This window comes from Oncorhynchus nerka, linkage group LG24 (genome assembly GCF_034236695.1).
Source record: "Oncorhynchus nerka isolate Pitt River linkage group LG24, Oner_Uvic_2.0, whole genome shotgun sequence".
NCBI lineage: Eukaryota > Metazoa > Chordata > Actinopteri > Salmoniformes > Salmonidae > Oncorhynchus > Oncorhynchus nerka.
Genome location: NC_088419.1, coordinates 3462356 through 3486467, shown reverse-complemented (window position 1 = coordinate 3486467; position 24112 = coordinate 3462356). Strand labels below are relative to the sequence as shown.

Here is a 24112-nt window from a genome sequence, read left to right as displayed (position 1 = left end):
GACACAGAGAGGGAGAGAGAGAGAGACACAGAGAGACAGAGAGGGAGAGAGAGAGAGACACAGAGAGGGAGAGAGAGAGAGACACAGAGAGGGAGAGAGAGAGAGACACAGAGAGGGAGAGAGAGAGAGCGAGAGAGGGAGAGAGAGGGGGAGAGAGAGAGCGAGAGAGGGAGAGAGACAGAGAGAGGGAGAGAGACAGAGAGAGACACAGAGGGAGAGAGAGAGAGACACAGAGAGGGAGAGAGAGAGAGAGAGCGAGAGAGGGAGAGAGAGAGAGCGAGAGAGCCAGAGACACAAAGAGAGAGACACAGTGAGAGAGAGACACACAGAACGAGAGAGAGACAGAGACACAGAGCGAGAGAGAGAGACAGAGCGAGAGAGAGCGAGAAAAACACACAGAGAAAGAGACGAGAGAGACACACAGAGAGAAAGAGACAAGAGACACACACAGAGAGAGACAGACACAGAGAGTCACAGAGACACAGAGAGAGACAGAGATGTGTTGTATGTCCACAAGGTGGCACTGGTGTATTAGACATTGAGAGACACACACACAGAGAGACATAGACACAGAGAGACAGAGACACAGAGAAACAAAGACACAGAGAGACAGATACATAGAGAGACAGACACAGAGTAGAGACAGAGACACAGAGAGACAGAGACATAGAGAGACAGAGAGACATAGACACAGAGTAGAGACAGAGACACAGAGAGACATAGACACAGAGTAGAGACAGAGACACAGAGAGACATAGACACAGAGTAGAGACAGAGACAAATAGACACAGAGAGATACAGACACAGAGATACAGACACAGAGAGATACAGACACAGAGAGATACAGACACACAGAAACAGACCTTTAACAGTGCATGTCTCATTGGGGGGCATGGCCAGTACTCGGTCTCCTGTCTGAATGTAGCCCGCCTCGATCTTCCCGGTTACACAGAACCCTGAGCCCTGATCTAGAACCACAGAGAAGAGGGTTAGAACACAGAACCATGAGCCTTTTTTTAAATTTTATTTTACCTTTATTTAACCAGGCAAGTCAGTTAAGAACAAATTCTTATTTTCAATGACGGCCTAGGAACAGTGGGTTAACTGCCTGTTCAGGGGCAGAACGACAGATTTTGTACCTTGTCAGCTCGGGGATTTGAACTTACAACCTTTCGGTTACTAGTCCAATGCTCTAACCACTAGGCTACCCTGATCTAGAACCACAGAGAACAGGGTTAGAACACAGAACCCTGATCTAGAACCACAGAGAACAGGGTTAGAACACAGAACCCCGATCTAGAACCACAGAGAACAGGGTTAGAACACAGAACCCTGATCTAGAACCACAGAGAACAGGGTTAGAACACAGAACCCTGATCTAGAACCACAGAGAACAGGGTTAGAACACAGAACCCTGAGCCCTAATCTAGAACCACAGAGAACAGGGTTAGAACCCTGAGCCCTAATCTAGAACCACAGAGAACAGGGTTAGAACCCTGAGCCCTAATCTAGAACCACAGAGAACAAGGTTAGAACATAGAACACTGATCTTTAAAAAGAATATCAACAGCTGATCGAACACATAAAGCGTATTTCTCTCCAATGTTGAGCCCAAATGTGTTTACACCCCTGTTAGTGAGCATTTCTCCTTTACCAAGGTAATCCACCTGCCACCTGACAGGTGTAGCATATCATGAAGCCGTTTAAGTTTTTCCTAGCCACCGTGCTTCTACACCTGCATTGCTTTGCTGTTTGGGGTTTTAGGCTGGGTTTCTGTACAGCACTTTGAGATATCAGCTGATGTAAGAAGGGCTTTATGAATTTTGAATTTGTTTTAATTTACGAATTTGTTTTAAATAAACAGCATGCTTATTACACAGGTGCACCTTGAGCTGGGGACAATAAAAGGCCACTCGAAAATGTGCAGTTTTGTCACACAACACCACAGATGTGTCAAGTTGAGGGAGCGTGCAATTGGCATGCCGACTGCAGGAATGTCCACCAGAGCTGTTGTCATGCCGACTGCAGGAATGTCCACCAGAGCTGTTGCCAGAGAATGTAATGTTCAGTTCTCTACCATAAGCCGCCTTCAATATCCTTTTAGAGAATTTGGCACTACGTCCAACCAGCCTCCCAACCGCAGACCACGTGTAACCACGACAGCTTCTTCACCTGCGGGATCGTCTGAGGGGAACCCTTTTGTGGGGAAAAACTCATTCTGATTGGCTGGGCCTGGCTCCCAAGTAGGTGCCCTCCCAGGCCCACCCATGGCTGTGCCCCTGTTCAGTCATCTGAAATCCATAGATTAGGGCCTAATGAAATTATTTCAATTGACTGATTTCCTTATATGAACTGTAACTCAGTAAAATCTTTGAAATTGTTGCATGTTGCCTTGATATTTTTACATTGATTTATTTAATATTTTAGTTCAGTATAGATAGATGGCAGGTAGCCTAGTGGTTAGAGCGTTGGACTAGTAACCGAAAGGTTGCTAGATTGAATCCCTGAGCTGACAAGGTAAAAAAAAAAATGTCGTTCTGCCCCTGAACAAGGCAGTTAAACCCACTGTTCCTAGACCAGTTAACCCCACTGTTCCCAGGCCATCATTGAAAATAAGAATTTGTTCTTAACTGACTTGCCGAGTGAAATAAAGGTTCAATTTAAAAAAGAAAATATACATTTAAAAATACCTCCGCCAACTGGGTGACCAACATGTCGATGTGCCCTTGAGCAAGGCACTTAATCCTAATTGCTCCTGTAAATCGCTCTGGATAAAACATCTGCTAAATGACTAAAATGTAAATTCACTGTCATTATGGGGTATTTGTGTGTAGATGGTTGAGAGTTAAATCCATGTTGAATTCAGGATGTAACACAACAAGATTTAAAATGATACCTGCAGACAATGTTGAATTCAGGATGTAACAAGATGTGGAATAAAATCAAGGGGTTGAATACTTTCTGAAAGCAGGTATGTTCTCAATTTAAAATGATACCTGCAGACAATGCATACGAGGAAAACCATACACCACATTCTGTACATACATACACATTTTCAAGAATGACATTTAAAATAGTTTAGTACAAATCCAACCCTTGTAATTTAGGTCCAGTATGAAAATAAGGAAGTGACAATTAGGCTATTGGAGATTTGCATTACAGGTTCGATATATCAATGTTGTACATTTGACTTTAGTTCATGCATTTTTTTTTTTTTTTTTTAGCAATGTCACCTCAAAAGTAATTGCGGTTGTTCCCATAGCAACCATGTAACGTCTATGGATAAGCTAGCGACCTGTTAGATCAATAATATGTTTTGTTTTTTATTTATTATTAAAACATTTGTTGGCTTTATAATCGTGAGAGAAATTTAACTAGCTAGGTAGCTTACAAGGTCGGCTGACTTTTCTCAAAATAAATCTCACTGTGGCTAGCTACTTCCTGTCCCTCATGCTAGCCTTTACAGACAAATATCACTTTAGAAACATATATAATATTTATCAACAACAAGTGGGACACAATCATGAAGTGGAACGACATTTATTGGATATTTCAAACTTTTTTAACAAAATCAAAAACTGACAAATTGGGCGTGCAAAATTATTCAGCCCCTTTCAGTGCAGCAAACTCTCTCCAGAAGTTCAGCGAGGATCTCTGAATGATCCAATGTTGACCTAAATGACTAATGATGATAAATACAATCCACCTGTGTGTAATCAAGTCTCCGTATAAATGCACCTGCACTGTGATAGTCTCAGAGGTCCGTTAAAAGCGCAGAGAGCATCATGAAGAACAAGGAACACACCAGGCAGGTCCGAGATACTGTTGTGAAGAAGTTTAAAGCCGGATTTGGATACAAAAAGATTTCCCAAGCTTTAAACATCCCAAGGAGCACTGTGCAAGCGATAACATTGAAATGGAAGGAGTATCAGACCACTGCAAATCTACCAAGACCTGGCCGTCCCTCTAAACTTTCAGCTCATACAAGGAGAAGACTGATCGGAGATGCAGCCAAGATGCCCATGATCACTCTGGATGAACTGCAGAGATCTACAGCTGAGGTGGGAGACTCTGTCCATAGGACAACAATCAGTCGTATATTGCACAAATCTGGCCTTTATGGAAGAGTGGCAAGAAGAAAGCCATTTCTTAAAGATATCCATAAAAAGTGTTGTTTAAAGTTTGCCACAAGCCACCTGGGAGACACACCAAACATGTGGAAGAAGGTGCTCTGGTCAGATGAAACCAAAATTGAACTTTTTGGCAACAATGCAAAACGTTATGTTTGGCGTAAAAGCAACACAGCTCATCACCCTGAACACACCATCCCCACTGTCAAACATGGTGGTGGCAGCATCATGGTTTGGGCCTGCTTTTCTTCAGCAGGGACAGGGAAGATGGTTCAAATTGATGGGAAGATGGATGGAGCCAAATACAGGACCATTCTGGAAGAAAATATGATGGAGTCTGCAAAAGACCCGAGACTGGGACAGAGATTTGTCTTCCAACAAGACAATGATCCAAAACATAAAGCAAAATCTACAATGGAATGGTTCAAAAATAAACATATCCAGGTGTTAGAATGGCCAAGTCAATGTCCAGACCTGAATCCAATCGGGAATCTGTGGAAAGAACTGAAAACTGCTGTTCACAAATGCTCTCCATCCAACCTCACTGAGCTCGAGCTGTTTTGCAAGGAGGAATGGGAAAAATGTTCAGTCTCTCGATGTGCAAAACTGATAGAGACATACCCCAAGCGACTTACTGCTGTAATCACAGCAAAAGGTGGCGCTACAAAGTATTAACTTAAAGGGGCTGAATAATTTTGCACGCCCAATTTTTTCAGTTTTTGATTTGTTAAAAAAATAAATGTCGTTCCACTTCATGATTGTGTCCCACTTGTTGTTGATTCTTCACAAAAAAATACAGTTTTATATCTTTATGTTTGAAGCCTGAAATGTGGCAAAAGGTCGCAAAGTTCAAGGGGGCCGAATACTTTCGCAAGGCACTGTATCTATGTAGACCCACGTAGAACAAGGTTAAAACACAGAACTCTGATCTAGAACCACAGATAAAACAAGGTGTGATGTCACCTTTGAAGACATCCGAGACACACAGTCGGAAGGGCTTTTCTATCGACCTCTGGGGTGGTTTGAAATAATCTATGGAGAGAGAGGAGGAGGGAGAGATAGAGGGGGAGAGAGGAGGAGGGAGAGATAGAAGGGGGGAGAGAGGAGGAGGGAGAGATAGAGGGGGAGAGAGAATAGATATAGAGGGGGAGAGAGAGAGAGCAGAGAGAATAGATATGGAGGGAGAGAGAGAGCAGAGAGAATAGATATGGAGGGAGAGAGAGCAGAGAGAATAGATATGGAGGGAGAGAGAGAGAGCAGAGAGAATAGATATGGAGGGAGAGAGAGAGAGCAGAGAGAATAGATATGGAGGGAGAGAGCAGAGAGCAGAGAGAATAGATATGGAGGGAGAGAAAGAGAGCAGAGAGAATAGATATGGAGGGAGAGAGAGAGAGCAGAGAGAATAGATATGGAGGGAGAGAGAGAGAGCAGAGAGAATTGATATGGAGGGAGAGAGAGAGAGCAGAGAGAATAGATATGGAGGGAGAGAGCAGAGAGAATAGATATGGAGGGAGAGAGAGAGCAGAGAGAATAGATATGGAGGGAGAGAGAGCAGAGAGAATAGATATGGAGGGAGAGGGAGAGAGCAGAGAGAATAGATATGGAGGGAGAGAGAGAGAGCAGAGAGAATAGATATGGAGGGAGAGAGAGAGAGCAGAGAGAATAGATATGGAGGGAGAGAGCAAGAGAGCAGAGAGAATAGATATGGAGGGAGAGAGCAAGAGAGCAGAGAGAATAGATATGGAGGGAGAGAGAGAGAGCAGAGAGAATAGATATGGAGGGAGAGAGAGAGCAGAGAGAATAGATATGGAGGGAGAGAGAGCAGAGAGAATAGATATGGAGGGAGAGGGAGAGAGCAGAGAGAATAGATATGGAGGGAGAGAGAGAGAGCAGAGAGAATAGATATGGAGGGAGAGAGAGAGAGCAGAGAGAATAGATATGGAGGGAGAGAGAGAGAGCAGAGAATAGATATGGAGGGAGAGAGAGAGAGCAGAGAGAATAGATATGGAGGGAGAGAGAGAGAGCAGAGAATAGATATGGAGGGAGAGAGAGAGAGAGAGCAGAGAGAATAGATATGGAGGGAGAGAGAGAGAGAGAGCAGAGAGAATAGAGATGGAGGGAGAGAGAGAGAGAGCAGAGAGAATAGATATGGAGGGAGAGAGAGAGAGCAGAGAGAATAGATATGGAGGGAGAGAGAGAGAGCAGAGAGAATAGATATGGAGGGAGAGAGAGAGCAGAGAGAATAGATATGGAGGGAGAGAGCAGAGAGAATAGATATGGAGGGAGAGAGAGAGAGCAGAGAGAATAGATATGGAGGGAGAGAGAGAGAGCAGAGAGAATAGATATGGAGGGAGAGAGAGAGAGCAGAGAGAATAGATATGGAGGGAGAGAGCAGAGAGAATATATATGGAGGGAGAGAGCAGAGAGCAGAGAGAATAGATATGGAGGGAGAGAGAGAGAGAATAGATATGGAGGGAGAAAGAGAGAGAATAGATATGGAGGGAGAGAGAGAGAGCAGAGAGAATAGATATGGAGGGAGAGAGAGCAGAGAGAATAGATATGGAGGGAGAGAGCAGAGAGAATAGATATGAGGGAGAGAGAGAGAGCAGAGAGAATAGATATGGAGGGAGAGAGAGAGAGCAGAGAGAATAGATATGGAGGGAGAGAGAGAGAGCAGAGAGAATAGATATGGAGGGAGAGAGAGAGAGCAGAGAGAATAGATATGGAGGGAGAGAGCAGAGAGCAGAGAGAATAGATATGGAGGGAGAGAGAGCAGAGAGAATAGATATGGAGGGAGAGAGAGCAGAGAGAATAGATATGGAGGGAGAGAGAGCAGAGAGAATAGATATGGAGGGAGAGAGAGAGAGAGCAGAGAGAATAGATGATATGGAGGGAGAGAGCAGAGAGAATAGATATGGAGGGAGAGAGAGCAGAGAGAATAGATATGGAGGGAGAGAGAGAGAGAGAGAGCAGAGAGAATAGATATGGAGGGAGAGAGAGCAGAGAGAATAGATATGGAGGGAGAGAGCAGAGAGAATAGATATGGAGGGAGAGAGCAGAGAGAATAGATATGGAGGGAGAGAGAGCAGAGAGAATAGATATGGAGGGAGAGAGCAGAGAGCAGAGAGAATAGATATGGAGGGAGAGAGAGCAGAGAGAATATATATGGAGGGAGAGAGAGCAGAGAGAATAGATATGGAGGGAGAGAGAGCAGAGAGAATAGATATGGAGGGAGAGAGAGCAGAGAGAATAGATATGGAGGGAGAGAGAGCAGAGAGAATATATATGGAGGGAGAGAGAGCAGAGAGAATAGATATGGAGGGAGAGAGAGAGAGCAGAGAGAATAGATATGGAGGGAGGGAGGGAGAAAACAAGCATGAGAAAAATAGTGAGATGTTATCTTCAAATTAGACTGTTGACTGATACCACTTAGTTACTCTGTTACCATGCTGACTAATACCATAGCAACATCACAATGACTTCCACTTTTACTATTGTCACAGTCATAACACTACTTAGACACACACACACTTTCAGCTCATTAAAGAAGATAGGTTTAAATAAAAGAGTCAATATGTCTCTGAAACCCCACCTCTTTAAGGAATACCTAGGATAGGATAAAGTAATCTTTCTCCCCCTCCCCCCTTAAAAGACCTAGATGCACTATTGTAAAGTGGCTGTTCCACTGGATGTCATAAGGTGAAAGCACCAATTTGTAAGTCGCTCTGGATAAGAGCGTCTGCTAAATGACTTAAATGTAAATGTCTCAGCTACTCTGCTCTCTCTGAGATCATTCTTTGTTCGTTAAATGTACTTGTCCAACAGCCATGTACATAATGGATGTTTTAATGTTAACATTGTTGAGTTGTCACATGTTATTTTCTAAACCTTTGTGGACTTGAATAAGAGTGTGTGTGTGTGTGTGTGTGTGTGTGTACCGATCTGTTCCAGCAGACAGGGTCCAGAGTACCAGGATGTTAGCGCCAGAGCAGAACTCTTAGTGGTCAGGTTCTCTCCTGATAGACCACTGGTCGGCACGTAGAACACATCAGAGTCCTGGGAGAGAACACAGAACACATCAGAGTCCTGGGAGAGAACACAGAACACATCAGAGTCCTGGGAGAGAACACAGAACACATCAGAGTCCTGGGAGAGAACACAGAACACATCAGAGTCCTGGGAGAGAACACAGAACACATCAGAGTCCTGGGAGAGAACACAGAACACATCAGAGTCCTGGGAGAGAACACAGAACAGCTATTACACTACAGAACACTGTTATAGAACTCTCAGTGGTCGGCACGCAGAACAGAGTCCTGGGATACAACAAAACGTAACAATACAAAACAAAACACAAACATCAACGACATCACCCTACCCAGAACCACCTGCTCTCACCTCTATCTCAGAATGACATCACCCTCCCCAGAACCACCTGCTCTCACCTTTATCTCAGAATGACATCACCCTACCCAGAACCACCTGCTCTCACCTCTATCTCAGAATGACATCACCCTCCCCAGAACCACCTGCTCTCACCTCTATCTCAGAATGACATCACACCTGAACCACCTGCTCTCATCTCTATCTCAGAATGACATCACCCTACCCAGAACCACCTGCTCTCACCTCTATCTCAGAATGACATCACCCTACCCAGAACCACCTGCTCTCACCTCTATCTCAGAATGACATCACCCTCCCCAGAACCACCTGCTCTCACCTCTATCTCAGAATGACATCACCCTCCCCAGAACCACCTGCTCTCACCTCTATCTCAGAATGACATCACCCTCCCCAGAACCACCTGCTCTCACCTCTATCTCAGAATGACATCACCCTACCCAGAACCACCTGCTCTCACCTCTATCTCAGAATGACATCACCCTACCCAGAACCACCTGCTCTCACCTCTATCTCAGAATGACATCACCCTCCCCAGAACCACCTGCTCTCACCTCTATCTCAGAATGACATCACCCTCCCCAGAACTACCTGCTCTCACCTCTATCTCAGAATGACATCACCCTACCCAGAACCACCTGCTCTCACCTCTATCTCAGAATGACATCACCCTACCCAGAACCACCTGCTCTCACCTTTATCTCAGAATGACATCACCCTACCCAGAACCACCTGCTGTCACCTCTATCTCAGAATGACATCAGCCTACCCAGAACCACCTGCTCTCACCTTTATCTCAGAATGACATCACCCTACCCAGAACCACCTGCTCTCACCTTTATCTCAGAATGACATCACCCTACCCAGAACCACCTGCTCTCACCTTTATCTCAGAATGACATCCCCTACCCAGAACCACCTGCTCTTACCTATCTCAGAATGACATCACCCTACCCAGAACCACCTGCTCTCACCTTTATCTCAGAATGACATCACCCTACCCAGAACCACCTGCTCTCACCTTTATCTCAGAATGACATCACCCTACCCAGAACCACAGACCCACCTGCTCTTACCTTTATCTCAGAATGATATCCTCTACCCAGAACCACAGACCCACCTGCTCTTACCTCTATCTCAGAATGACATCCCCTACCCAGAACCACCTGCTCTTACCTCTATCTCCAGTGCCTGCACTGCTCTCCGTCACGTCTCAAATCGCACAATTTTGTTCCTGTCCGTCTCCCAGGCCCTTCCAATATTTAGATAATGAAGCATATTCTTTTTCTATTGTCTTAACAATAGAGGATTGGTTGATTTCAGGTTTCAAGTATATGTTTTATGAGAAGAGTATACTCCAACCCATTCCCTCTGTCACGCCCTGGTCTAAGTATTTTTCCTCATGTATTGGGTCAGGCCAGGGTGTGGCATGGAGTTTTTGTATTGTGGTGTGTTTTGTCTGGGGGTTTTGGTGTGTATGTTAGTGGGATTGTAGCTTAGTAGGGTTATCTAGCAAAGTCTATGGCTGTCTGGAGTGGTTCTCAATCAGAGGCAGGTGTTTATCGTTGTCTCTGATTGGGAACCATATTTAGGCAGCCATATTCTTTGGTTGTATTGTGGGTGATTGTCCTGTGTGTCTTGATGTCCTTGTTAGAGGTTTGTAGACACATGTATAGGCTGTTTTCGGTTTTCGTTTCGTTTATTGTTTTGTAGTGTTAGTGTTTTGTCGTGTGTTACGTTTGTTTATTAAAGATGAATCGCAATAGACACGCTGCAGTTTGGTCCGACTCTCCTTCACCATTAGAAAACCGTTACACCCTCCATCTTGTTCCAAATTCAGTTCAATTTAAGTCTTGGTTCCAACAGTTCATTTTATTTATTTTCTAAGAGATTGTCAGTTGGATAGGCTCTCTGTAAGGTTTTGTATATCTTACCTATAATATTTTAATGTCTCAAATAAGAGTCCCTTCAGATTGCTCTGATGTCCTAAATGTTGTGATACAGGACCCATTATGTACATTATTATTATTATTATTACATTATGTACATTATTATTATTATTATTATTACATTATGTACATTATTATTATTATTATTATTACATTATGTACATTATTATTATTATCCCATTATGTACATTATTATTATTATTATTATTACATTATGTACATTATTAACACGTATTTCACATAACACACATTTTAAAATATCCACAGAGGTCAAGAGTACAAAATGGCTTTTTAATTCTGGAAATAACTGTGTTTCCTATTACCAAGTTATTTACGGGATCTAAGCCTTTCGTTTTCCAACGTGGACCAATTTATCGGTGAATTGTGAAAAGCGATCCTAGGATAGTTCCATAAACGTTGTGTTTTTAGGGAGTGATATCGGTTGTTGTAGAATCCAGTTCATTTTCTTACATATTGTCACGGTGTTCTTAACTATGAAGTTGTTCATGTTTTTAGCTTTGTCCTTTGAAAATAGACACATAAAAAGATTATGGGGATGAGAGACTATACGTTTTCAATAATGACCTATTGTTCGTCTTTAGGGCATTTAAATATATGTCTCAAGTAAAAGTCCTGGATGGAAAGTTGATACAATTCAATGTCTGGGAGGTCAAAACCACCCCCAGACTCAGGAAGGTCAAAACCACCCCCAGACTCAGGAAGGTCAAAACCACCCTCACACTCAGGAAGGTCAAAACCAACCCCGGACTCAAAAAGGTCAAAACCAACCCCGGACTCAAAAAGGTCAAAACCAACCCCGGACTCAAAAAGGTCAAATCACCCCCGGACTCAAAAAGGTCAAAACCACCCCCGGACTCAAAAAGGTCAAAACCACCCCCGGACTCAAAAAGGTCAAAACCACCCCCGGACTCAAAAAGGTCAAAATCACCCCCGGACTCAAAAAGGTCAAAACCACCCCCGGACTCAAAAAGGTCAAAACCACCCCCGGACTCAGGTAGGTCAAAACCACCCCCGGACTCAGGTAGGTCAAAACCACCCCCGGACTCAGGTAGGTCAAAACCACCCCCGGACTCAGGAAGGTCAAAACCACCCCCGGACTCAGGAAGGTCAAAACCACCCCCAGACTCAGGAAGGTCAAAACCACACTCAGACTCAGGAAGGTCAAAACCACACTCAGACTCAGGAAGGTCAAAACCACCCTCTCAGACTCAGGAAGGTCAAAACCACCCTCAGACTCAAAACCAGGAAGGTCAAAACCACCAGACTCAGGAAGGTCAGACTCAGGAAGGTCAAAACCACCCTCAGACTCAGGAAGGTCAAAACCACCCTCAGACTCAGGAAGGTCAAAACCACCCTCAGACTCAGGAAAACCACCCTCAGACTCAGGAAGGTCAAACCACCCTCAGACTCAGGAAGGTCAAAACCACCCTCAGACTCAGGAAGGTCAAAACCACCCTCAGACTCAGGAAGGTCAAAACCACCCTCAGACTCAGGAAGGTCAAAACCACCCTCAGACTCAGGAAGGTCAAAACCACCCTCAGACTCAGGAAGGTCAAAACCACCCTCAGACTCAGGAAGGTCAAAACCACCCTCAGACTCAGGAAGGTCAAAACCACCCTCAGACTCAGGAAGGTCAAAACCACCCTCAGACTCAGGAAGGTCAAAACCACCCTCAGACTCAGGAAGGTCAAAACCACCCTCAGACTCAGGAAGGTCAAAACCACCCTCAGACTCAGACTCAGAAGGTCAAAACCACCTTCAGACTCAGGAAGGTCAAAACCACCTTTAAAACCATTTCAGGAAGTCAAAACCACCTTCAGACTCAGGAAGGTCAAAACTTATCCAGAGCGACTTCAGACTCAGGAAGGTCAAAACCACCTTCAGACTCAGGAAGGTCAAAACCACATTCAGACTCAGGAAGGTCAAAACCACCTTCAGACTCAGGAAGGTCAAAACCACCTTCAGACTCAGGAAGGTCAAAACCACCCTCAGACTCAGGAAGGTCAAAACCACCCCCAGACTCAGGAAGGTCAAAACCAACCTCACTCAGGAAGGTCAAAACCACCCTCACTCAGGAAAGTCAAAACCACCCTCACTCAGGAAAGTCAAAACCACCCTCACTCAGGAAAGTCAAAACCACCCTCACTCAGGAAGGTCAAAACCACCCTCACTCAGGAAGGTCAAAACCACCCTCACTCAGGAAGGTCAAAACCACCCTCACTCAGGAAGGTCAAAACCACCCTCACTCAGGAAGGTCAAAACCACCCTCACTCAGGAAGGTCAAAACCACCCTCACTCAGGAAGGTCAAAACCACCCTCACTCAGGAAAGTCAAAACCACCCTCACTCAGGAAGGTCAAAACCACCCTCACTCAGGAAAGTCAAAACCACCCTCACTCAGGAAGGTCAAAACCACCCTCAGACTGTTGGGGAATAATCAGAATTAGTTGGTAACATATGTAAGATGTTTTATATTCATCATATGTTTGTAAGTTACTTCTCATCAGAATGTTATGTTTGTATAATACTGTGGCGGGGTTGCAGTCATCTGTTCTCTGTCAGGACTAAGTTATTTGGGCCGGAGAGAGGGGAGAGGTCAAGTGTGTATCTCTTGGCTCCACAATGTCTGTGTGCCAGTCAGTGTGTCTCTGTGATCTTGTCAAGATAGGATGGATTTGATATATGCCTGTTGATATGGAGGATTTGTTTATGGTTCTGAGTTTGAGAAAAGGACATAGTTTAGGAGACAAAGCTGAACGATGAATTATGCCTGTGCTGTGTTATCCTGTGTGTGTCTTTGCTATCAAGGATCTCAGTTGCAATGTGTAAGGGACGAGGAGGAGGAAGGCGAGTCTGAGTCTGAGGACGATGAGGAGGCTTTCTTTTCAGACTCCTCCTCAATGGGTCCAGAGTTGACAGCCAGTCAGGCAGATGGGGTCAAAGTACAACCCCTGTCTTACTTTGCTGCTCTTTTGCTCACCAGTATCACTACTTACACACCTTCATCTGCTCATCATCATCTACTCATCTATCACTCCAGTGTTAATCTGCTAAATTGTAATTACTTCGCTACTATGGGCTATTTATTGCCTTACCTCCTCACGCCATTTGCACACACTGTATATAGACTTTCTTTTTTTCTACTGTGTTATTGACTGTATGTTTATTCCAAGTGTAACTCTGTGTTGTTGTTTCTGTCGCACTGCTTTGCTTTATCTTAGCCAGGTTGTAGGTTACTTTCCTACCTGGTTAAATAAAGGTGAAATACAAAAAAACAAGTGGGAGGGGAGGTCAGTTTGGGTCCTCAGATCCTCAAAATGTTCTACAGCTGCACCACCGAGAGCATCCTGACTGGTTGCATCACAGCCTGGTATGGCAACTACTCGGCCTCCGACCGCAAGGCACTACAGAGGGTAGTGCGTACGTCCCAGTACATCTCTGGGGCCAAGCTTCCTACCATCCAGGACCTCTATACCAGGCGGTGTCAGAGGAAAGCCCTAAATATTGTCATAGACTCCAGTCACCCTAGTCATAGACTGTTCTCTCTGCTACCACACGGCAAGCGGTACCGTAGAGCCAAGTCTAGGTCCAAGAGGCTTCTAAACAGCTTCTACCCACAAGCCATCAGACTCCTGAACACATAATCAAATAGCTACCCAGACAATTTGCATTGCCCCCCCCCCCCCCCCTTCCACACCACTGAAGTTCTCTGTTTATTGTCTATGAATAATCACTTTAATAACTAACATATTACCTCGACTAACTGGTGCCTCCGCACGTTGACTCTGGTGCCTCCGCACGTTGACTAACTGGTGCCTCCGCACGTTGACTAACTGGTGCCTCCGCACGTTGACTCTGGTGCCTCCGCACGTTGACTCTGGTGCCTCCGCACGTTGACTAACTGGTGCCTCCGCACGTTGACTCTGGTGCCTCCGCACGTTGACTCTGGTGCCTCCGCACGTTGACTCTGGTGCCTCCGCACGTTGACTAACTGGTGCCTCCGCACGTTGACTCTGGTGCCTCCGCACGTTGACTAACTGGTGCCTCCGCACGTTGACTCTGGTGCCTCCGCACGTTGACTAACTGGTGCCTCCGCACGTTGACTAACTGGTGCCTCCGCACGTTGACTCTGGTGCCTCCGCACGTTGACTAACTGGTGCCTCCGCACGTTGACTAACTGGTGCCTCCGCACGTTGACTAACTGGTGCCTCCGCACGTTGACTCTGGTGCCTCCGCACGTTGACTCTGGTGCCTCCGCACGTTGACTAACTGGTGCCTCCGCACGTTGACTAACTGGTGCCTCCGCACGTTGACTCTGGTGCCTCCGCACGTTGACTCTGGTGCCTCCGCACGTTGACTAACTGGTGCCTCCGCACGTTGACTCTGGTGCCTCCGCACGTTGACTCTGGTGCCTCCGCACGTTGACTCTGGTGCCTCCGCACGTTGACTCTGGTGCCTCCGCACGTTGACTAACTGGTGCCTCCGCACGTTGACTAACTGGTGCCTCCGCACGTTGACTCTGGTGCCTCCGCACGTTGACTCTGTATATTGTTATTTTATTATTTGTTATTTTTTATTTCTTTAGGAATTTGACTTAAAACTGAATTGTTGGTTCAGAGCTTGTAAAGAAAAGCATTTCACTGTAAGGTGTTGTATTCGGCGCATGTGACAAATACAATCTGATTTGAACTCAACATCCTCTCCTAATCTGTCCACTGCAAGGTCAAAGGTCCTAACCCTAGCTCCAGGTCAAAGGTCCTAATCTGTCCACTACATAACACTGTTATAGAAGTCTCAGTGGTCAGGTTCTCTCCTGACAGCCTACGGGTCGGGACAGACAACACACTTATAACATAACCCTGTTATAGAAGTCTCAGTGGTCAGGTTCTCTCCTGACAGCCTACGGGTCAGGACAGACAACACACTTATAACATAACACTGCAATAACTAATGTAGAACAGAGTCCTGGGAACAACCATATAATTAGGCTGTAAATTAGATATAGGATCTCTATAAACACTTAAAACACTGCTATAAAAGCATTAGAAATATAACACTATTAGAAACACAAGAAATTGTAGTTTAGGTTAGCTTGATTGACTTAATTCAGTGTCCACTAACCCTAGCTCCAGGTCAAAGGTCGAAGGTCCTAACCCTAGCTCCAGGTCTTAGGTCGAAGGTCCTAACCCCAGCTCCAGGTCAAAGGTCCTAACCCTAGCTCCAGGTCAAAGGTCGAAGGTCCTAACCCTAGCTCCAGGTCGAAGGTCCTAACCCTAGCTCCAGGTCAAAGGTCCTAACCCTAGCTGCAAGGTCAAAGGTCCTAACCCTAGCTCCAGGTCAAAGGTCCTAACCCCAGCTCCAGGTCAAAGGTCCTAACCCTAGCTCCAGGTCAAAGGTCCTAACCCCAGCTCCAGGTCAAAGGTCCTAACCCCAGCTCCAGGTCAAAGGTCCTAACCCTAGCTCCAGGTCAAAGGTCCTAACCCTAGCTCCAAGTCAAAGGTCCTAACCCTAGCTCCAGGTCAAAGGTCCTAACCCCAGCTCCAGGTCAAAGGTCCTAACCCTAGCTCCAGGTCAAAGGTCCTAACCCTAGCTCCAGGTCAAAGGTCCTAACCCTAGCTCCAGGTCAAAGGTCCTAACCCCAGCTCCAGGTCAAAGGTCCTAACCCTAGCCACCCACCTTAAATCCAGCCTGTTTCAGGAAATGTCCAAGTTTGGAGATGATCTCTTTGAATCGCTCCTGTTGCCAGTTGACCTGTTACACACACACACACACACACACACACACACACACACACACACACACACACAGTTCCTTTTTAAACATTGCCATATCTGTTACAATACGATTGTACCATAAATTACACTGTTGTCAGAGTAACGGGCATTGCCGTGGTTACACCTAGTAGTAGTGGTAACGTTGTTCTCACCTGGTCCATCTTGTTGACGGCAACAGCGAGTTGCGTGACGCCCAACGAACGGACCAGAAGGCCGTGCTCTCGCGTCTGACCACCCGCCTCGAACCCTGCCTCAAACTCACCTCTGCTGGCATCTACCACTAACACCGCCACGTCGGCCTGTGAGGAGACACACAGGTTATACAAACACCTGTTGAATTACAGGCCCTAATGAGGACATTCTGATCCGTATTACAGGCCCTAATGAGGACATTCTGATCCGTATTACAGGCCCTAATGAGGACATTCTGATCTTTATTACAGGCCCTAATGAGGACATTCTGATCCGTATTACAGGCCCTCATGAGGACATTCTGATCCGTATTACAGGCCCTAATGAGGACATTCTGATCCGTATTACAGGCCCTCATGAGGACATTCTGATCCGTATTACAGGCCCTAATGAGGACATTCTGATCTGAATTACAGGCCCTAATGAGGACATTCTGATCCGAATTACAGGCCCTAATGAGGACATTCTGATCCGTATTACAGGCCCTAATGAGGACATTCTGATCTGAATTACAGGCCCTAATGAGGACATTCTGATCCGTATTACAGGCCCTAATGAGGACATTCTGATCCGTATTACAGGACATTCTGATCTGAATTACAGGACATTCTGATCCGTATTACAGGACATTCTGATCTGAATTACAGGCCCTAATGAGGACATTCTGATCTGCATTACAGGCCCTAATGAGGACATTCTGATCCGTATTACAGGCCCTAACAGGGGGTACCGATATCAAGTCAAGGTTAGGGGGTACAGGTTAGTCGAGGTAATTTGTACATGTAGGTAGGGGTAAAGTGACCATGCATAGATAATAAACAGCGAGTAGCAGCAGTCAAATGTAAATAGTCCGGGTGGCCTATTTGATCAATTGTTCAGCAGTCTCATGGCTTGACGGTAGAAGCTGTTAAGGAGCCTTTTGGACCTAGACTTGGCACTCCGTTAGGGATGAGGTCTGGACGTACCGTTAGGGATGAGGTCTGGACGTACCGTTAGGGATGAGGTCTGGACGTACCTGGGCCGCTCCAGTGATCATGTTAGGGATGAGGTCTGGACGTACCGTTAGGGATGAGGTCTGGACGTACCTGGGCCGCTCCAGTGATCATGTTAGGGATGAGGTCTGGACGTACCGTTAGGGATGAGGTCTGGACGTACCGTTAGGGATGAGGTCTGGACGTACCGTTAGGGATGAGGTCTGGACGTACCGTTAGGGATGAGGTCTGGACGTACCTGGGCCGCTCCAGTGATCATGTTATGGATGAGGTCTGGACGTACCGTTAGGGATGAGGTCTGGACGTACCGTTAGGGATGAGGTCTGGACGTACCTGGGCTGCTCCAGTGATCATGTTAGGGATGAAGTCTTTGTGTCCAGGAGCGTCCATCAGAGTCACCACCTTAGAGGCCGTCTCAAACTTAGTCATCCCCACGTCCATGGTTACACCCCTGGAAAACACACACACACACAAAACACACACACACACACACACACACACACAGATTCAGTGGGTGTCTTGCAGAGTAGGTAGGTATGTGTGTGGAACCGTCTGTACCTGTTCCTCTCCTCCCCGGTCTCATCCAGGACCCATGCGTAGGCGAACGAGGCCTTGCCAGCCTTTTTGGACTCCTGTTCGTACTTGTGCATGGTGCGTTTATTGACGTTTCCCAACAGGTACAACAGGTGACCCATCAGAGTGCTCTTCCCAGCATCTACATGACCTGGAGAGGAGGGGGGGTGGAGAGGAGGGAGGGGTGGAGAGGAGGGGGGGTGGAGAGGAGGAGGTTAACATGTTCCGATCGATCTCTGTGACCGCTCAGACTACGGCCTCTGTGACCGCTCAGACTACGGCCTCTGTGACCGCTCAGACTACGGCCTCTGTGACCGCTCAGACTACGGCCTCTGTGACCGCTCAGACTACGGCCTCTGTGACCGCTCAGACTACGGCCTCTGTGACCGCTCAGACTATGGCCTCTGTGACCCCTCAGACTACGGCCTCCGTGACCACGCCGACAGTGTAGCCCCTGTGACCACGCCGACAGTGTAGCCCCTGTGACCACGCCGACAGTGTAGCCCCTGTAACCACGCCGACAGTGTAGCCCCTGTAACCACGCCGACAGTGTAGCCCCTGTAACCACGCCGACAGTGTAGCCCCTGTAACCACGCCGACAGTGTAGCCCCTGTAACCACGCCGACAGTGTAGCCCCTGTAACCACGCCGACAGTGTAGCCCCTGTAACCACGCCGACAGTGTAGCCCCTGTAACCACGCCGACAGTGTAGCCCCTGTAACCACGCCGACAGTGTAGCCCCTGTAACCACGCCGACAGTGTAGCCCCTGTAACCACGCCGACAGTGTAGCCTCTGTAACCACGCCGACAGTGTAGCCCCTGTAACCACGCCGACAGTGTAGCCCCTGTAACCACGCCGACAGTGTAGCCTCTGTAACCACGCCGACAGTGTAGCCTCTGTAACCACGCCGACAGTGTAGCCTCTGTAACCACGCCGACAGTGTAGCCTCTGTAACCACGCCGACAGTGTAGCCTCTGTAACCACGCCGACAGTGTAGCCTCTGTAACCACGCCGACAGTGTAGCCTCTGTAACCACGCCGACAGTGTAGCCTCTGTAACCACGCCGACAGTGTAGCCTCTGTAACCACGCCGACAGTGTAGCCTCTGTAACCACGCCGACAGTGTAGCCTCTGTAACCACCTCGACAGTGTAGCCTCTGTAACCACGCCGACAGTGTAGCCTCTGTAACCACCTCGACAGTGTAGCCCCTGTAACCACGCCGACAGTGTAGTTTATGTGATTCAGTCCATGCAGAGTGTGTAGTCTCTGTAACAGTGTAGTTTGTGAGAGGTGAGTGTGTGAGAGGAATGTGGCGTTCCAGGAGACACGTGCGTGTATGTACCTATAACCACCAGGTTGAGTAGAGACTTGCCCCCTTGTCTCTTCTCCAGCTCGGCCCTGACGTTCAGCTGTTGCTTGGCCTTCCCCGGGGTACGTCCTGGGGTGGGGACGGAAGGGGGCTCCTCTGCCCCCCCGAACCCTTTAGAGGGTGTCTCCGGACGCTTGGAGGGGGTTTCGGGGCTGGTTTTCATGGTCATGTCATCAGGGCTACCCCCACGATGGACGGAGGGGCTGGGGACAACCCCGTTCTCCTCTGTACTGGATGGACCACAGAAGAGAATAATAATTTATTTAACTTATTCAGTATAACCCTGGTAAGACATGCTACAATCAAGTTAGTTTGTTTTGATAGGACAGTGAAGAGGGGACAGTGGAGAGGAGACAGTGGATAGGAGACAGTGGAGAGGAGAAAGAGGAGAGGAGACAGGGGAGAGGGGACAGGAGAGAGGAGACAGTGGAGAGGAGACAGGGGAGAGGGGGACGGGCAGAGGGGGCCGGGAAGAGGGGACAGTGGAGAGGAGACAGGGGAGAGGAGACAGGGGAGAGGAGACAGGGGAGAGGAGACAGGGGAGAGGGGACAGGAGAGAGGAGACAGTGGAGAGGAGACAGGGGAGAGGAGACAGGGGAGAGGAGACAGGGGAGAGGAGACAGGGGAGAGGGGACAGGAGAGAGGAGACAGTGGAGAGGAGACAGGGGAGAGGGGAGATTGTTCCTGTTCCCTTCCCCAACTGTTCCCATCCCCAACTTTTCCTGTTCCCTTCCCCAACTGTTCCTGTTCCCTTCCCCAACTGTTCCTGTTCCCTTCCCCAACTGTTCCTGTTCCCTTCCCCAACTGTTCCTGTTCCCTTCCCCAACTGTTCCTGTTCCCATCCCCAACTGTTCCTGTTCCTTTCCCCAACTGTTCCCTTCCCCAACTGTTCCTGTTCCCTTCCCCAACTGTTCCTGTTCCTTTCCCCAACTGTTCCTGTTCCCTTCCCCAACTGTTCTTGTTCCCTTACCCAACTGTTCCTGTTCCCTTACCCAACTGTTCCTGTTCCCTTCCCCAACTGTTCCTGTTCCCTTCCCCAACTGTTCCTGTTCCCTTCCCCAACTGTTCCTGTTCATTTCCCCAACTGTTCCCATCCCCAACTTTTCCTGTTCCCTTCCCCAACTGTTCCTGTTCCCTTCCCCAACTGTTCCTGTTCCCTTCCCCAACTGTTCCTGTTCCCTTCCCCAACTGTTCCTGTTCCCTTCCCCAACTGTTCCTGTTCCCATCCCCAACTGTTCCTGTTCCTTTCCCCAACTGTTCCTGTTCCTTTCCCCAACTGTTCCCTTCCCCAACTGTTCCTGTTCCCTTCCCCAACTGTTCCTGTTCCCTTCCCCAACTGTTCCTGTTCCTTTCCCCAACTGTTCCCTTCCCCAACTGTTCCTGTTCCCTTCCCCAACTGTTCCTGTTCCTTTCCCCAACTGTTCCTGTTCCCTTCCCCAACTGTTCTTGTTCCCGTCCCCAACTGTTCCTGTTCCCTTCCCCAACTGTTCCTGTTCCCTTCCCCAACTGTTCCTGTTCCCTTCCCCAACTGTTCCCGTCCCCAACTGTTCCTGTTCCCTTCCCCAACTGTTCCCTTCCCCAACTGTTCCCTTCCCCAACTGTTCCTGTTCCCTTCACTAACTGTTCCCGTCCCCTTCCCCAACTGTTCCCGTCCCCTTCCCCAACTGTTTCCGTCCCCTTCCCCAACTGTTCTTGTTCCCGTCCCCAACTGTTCCTGTTCCTTTCCCCAACTGTTCCTTTCCCCAACTGTTCCCGTCCCCTTCCCCAACTGTTCTTGTTCCCTTCCCCAACTGTTCCTGTTCCCTTCCCCAACTGTTCCTGTTCCCTTCCCCAACTGTTCCTGTTCCCTTCCCCAACTGTTCCTGTTCCCTTCCCCAACTGTTCCTGTTCCATTCCCCAACTGTTCCTGTTCCTTTCCCCAACTGTTCTTGTTCCCTTCCCCAACAGTTCCTGTTCCCGTCCCCAACTGTCCCCATCCCCTTCCCCAACTGTTCCCTTCCCCAACAGTTCCTGTTCCCTTCCCCAACTGTTCCTGTTCCCTTCCCCAACTGTTCCTGTTCCCTTCCCTTCCCCAACTGTTCCTGTTCCCTTCCCCAACTGTTCCTGTTCCCTTCCCCAACTGTTCCTGTTCCTTTCCCCAACTGTTCCTTTCCCCAACTGTTCCCTTCCCCAACTGTTCCCGTCCCCAACTGTTCTTGTTCCCTTCCCCAACTGTTCCCGTCCCCAACTGTTCCTGTTCCTTTCCCCAACTGTTCCCTTCCCCAACTGTTCTTGTTCCCTTCCCCAACTGTTCCTTTCCCCAACTGTTCCCATCCCCAACTGTTCCTGTTCCCTTCCCCAACTGTTCCTGTTCCATTCCCCAACTGTTCCCTTCCCCAACTGTTCCTGTTCCCTTCCCCAACTGTTCCTGTTCCTTTCCCCAACTGTTCCTGTTCCATTCCCCAACTGTTCCTGTTCCTTTCCCCAACTGTTCTTGTTCCCTTCCCCAACTGTTCCTGTTCCCTTCCCCAACTGTTCCCGTCCCCAACTGTCCCCATCCCCTTCCCCAACTGTTCCCTTCCCCAACAGTTCCTGTTCCCTTCCCCAACAGTTCCTGTTCCCTTACCCAACTGTTCCTGTTCCCTTACCCAACTGTTCCTGTTCCCTTCCCTTCCCCAACTGTTCCTGTTCCCTTCCCTTCCCCAACTGTTCCTGTTCCCTTCCCCAACTGTTCCTGTTCCCTTCCCCAACTGTTCTTGTTCCCTTCCCCAACTGTTCCTGTTCCTTTTCCCAACTGTTCCCTTCCCCAACTGTTCCTGTTCCCGTCCCCAACTGTTCCTGTTCCCGTCCCCAACTGTTCTTGTTCCCTTCCCCAACTGTTCCCGTCCCCAACTGTTCCTGTTCCTTTCCCCAACTGTTCCTGTTCCCTTCCCTTCCCCAACTGTTCCTGTTCCCTTCCACAACTGTTCTTGTTCCCTTCCCCAACTGTTCCTGTTCCTTTCCCCAACTGTTCCTTTCCCCAACTGTTCAATTCCCCAACTGTTCCTGTTCCCGTCCCCAACTGTTCCTGTTCCCTTCCCCAACTGTTCCCGTCCCCAACTGTTCTTGTTCCCTTTCCCAACTGTTCCCGTCCCCAACTGTTCCTGTTCCTTTCCCCAACTGTTCCCTTCCCCAACTGTTCCTGTTCCCTTCCCCAACTGTTCTTGTTCCTTTCCCCAACTGTTCCTGTTCCTTTCCCCAACTGTTCCCTTCCCCAACTGTTCCTGTTCCCGTCCCCAACTGTTCCTTTCCCCAACTGTTCCTGTTCCCTTCCCCAACTGTTCCTGTTCCTTTCCCCAACTGTTCTTGTTCCCTTACCCAACTGTTCCTTTCCCCACCTGTTCCTGTTCCCTTCCCCAACTGTTCCTGTTCCCTTCCCCAACTGTTCCTGTTCCCTTCCCCAACTGTTCCCGTCCCCAACTGTTCCCGTCCCCTTCCCCAACTGTTCCTGTTCCCTTCCCCAACTGTTCCTGTTCCCTTCCCCAACTGTTCTTGTTCCCTTCCCCAACTGTTCCTGTTCCCTTCCCCAACTGTTCCTGTTCCCTTCCCCAACTGTTCCCGTCCCCAACTGTTCCCCTCCTGTTCCCTTCCACAACTGTTCCTGTTCCCTTCCCCAACTGTTCCTGTTCCCTTCCCCAACTGTTCCTGTTCCCTTCCCCAACTGTTCCCGTCCCCAACTGTTCCTTTCCCCAACTGTTCTTGTTCCCGTCCCCAACTGTTCTTGTTCCCTTCCCCAACTGTTCCCGTCCCCAACTGTTCCTGTTCCCTTCCCCAACTGTTCCTGTCCCCAACTGTTCCTGTTCCCTTCCCCAACTGTTCCCATCCCCAACTGTTCCTGTTCCCTTCCGCAACTGTTCCCGTCCCCAACTGTTCCTGTTCCCTTCCCCAACTGTTCCTGTTCCCGTCCCCAACTGTTCCTGTTCCCGTCCCCTTCCCCAACTGTTCCTGTTCCCTTCCCCAACTGTTCCCGTCCCCAACTGTTCTTGTTCCCGTCCCCAACTGTTCCTGTTCCCTTCCCCAACTGTTCCTGTTCCCTTCCCCAACTGTTCTTGTTCCCTTCCCCAACTGTTCTTGTTCCCTTCCCCTCCTGTTCCCTTCCCCAACTGTTCCTGTTCCCTTCCCCAACTGTTCCTGTTCCCTTCCCCAACTGTTCCCGTCCCCAACTGTTCTTGTTCCCTTCCCCAACTGTTCTTGTTCCCTTCCCCAACTGTTCTTGTTCCCTTCCCCAACTGTTCTTGTTCCCTTCCCCAACTGTTCCCTTCCCCAACTGTTCCTGTTCCTTTCCCCAACTGTTCCTGTTCCCTTCCCCAACTGTTCCTGTTCCTTTCCCCAACTGTTCCTGTTCCTTTCCCCAACTGTTCCTGTTCCTTTCCCCAACTGTTCCTGTTCCCGTCCCCAACTGTTCCTGTTCCCGTCCCCAACTGTTCCTGTTCCCTTCCCCAACTGTTCCTGTTCCTTTCCCCAACTGTTCCTGTTCCCGTCCCCAACTGTTCCTGTTCCCTTCCCCAACTGTTCCTGTTCCTTTCCCCAACTGTTCCTGTTCCCGTCCCCAACTGTTCCTGTTCCTTTCCCCAACTGTTCCTGTTCCCTTCCCCAACTGTTCCTGTTCCTTTCCCCAACTGTTCTTGTTCCCTTCCCCAACTGTTCCTGTTCCTTTCCCCAACTGTTCCTGTTCCCTTCCCCAACTGTTC

General features: G+C 48.3%; 1 protein-coding gene across 2 annotated transcripts in view; it reads right to left on the bottom strand.

The window, feature by feature from the left end:
- LOC115124220 (HBS1-like protein) overlaps window positions 1–24112 on the bottom strand; it is a 94368-nt gene that overhangs the window by 9791 nt on the left and 60465 nt on the right. For both annotated transcript variants that reach the window (XM_065008546.1, XM_065008547.1), the window contains 8 exons: window positions 19377–19633; window positions 18020–18185; window positions 17795–17912; window positions 16430–16576; window positions 16180–16254; window positions 8069–8186; window positions 5094–5162; window positions 864–968 (listed from right to left, as the gene is read on the bottom strand). In XM_065008546.1, coding sequence (XP_064864618.1) covers window positions 864–968; window positions 5094–5162; window positions 8069–8186; window positions 16180–16254; window positions 16430–16576; window positions 17795–17912; window positions 18020–18185; window positions 19377–19633 — 1055 coding nt within the window. The remainder of the gene's footprint in view (window positions 1–863; window positions 969–5093; window positions 5163–8068; window positions 8187–16179; window positions 16255–16429; window positions 16577–17794; window positions 17913–18019; window positions 18186–19376; window positions 19634–24112) is intronic.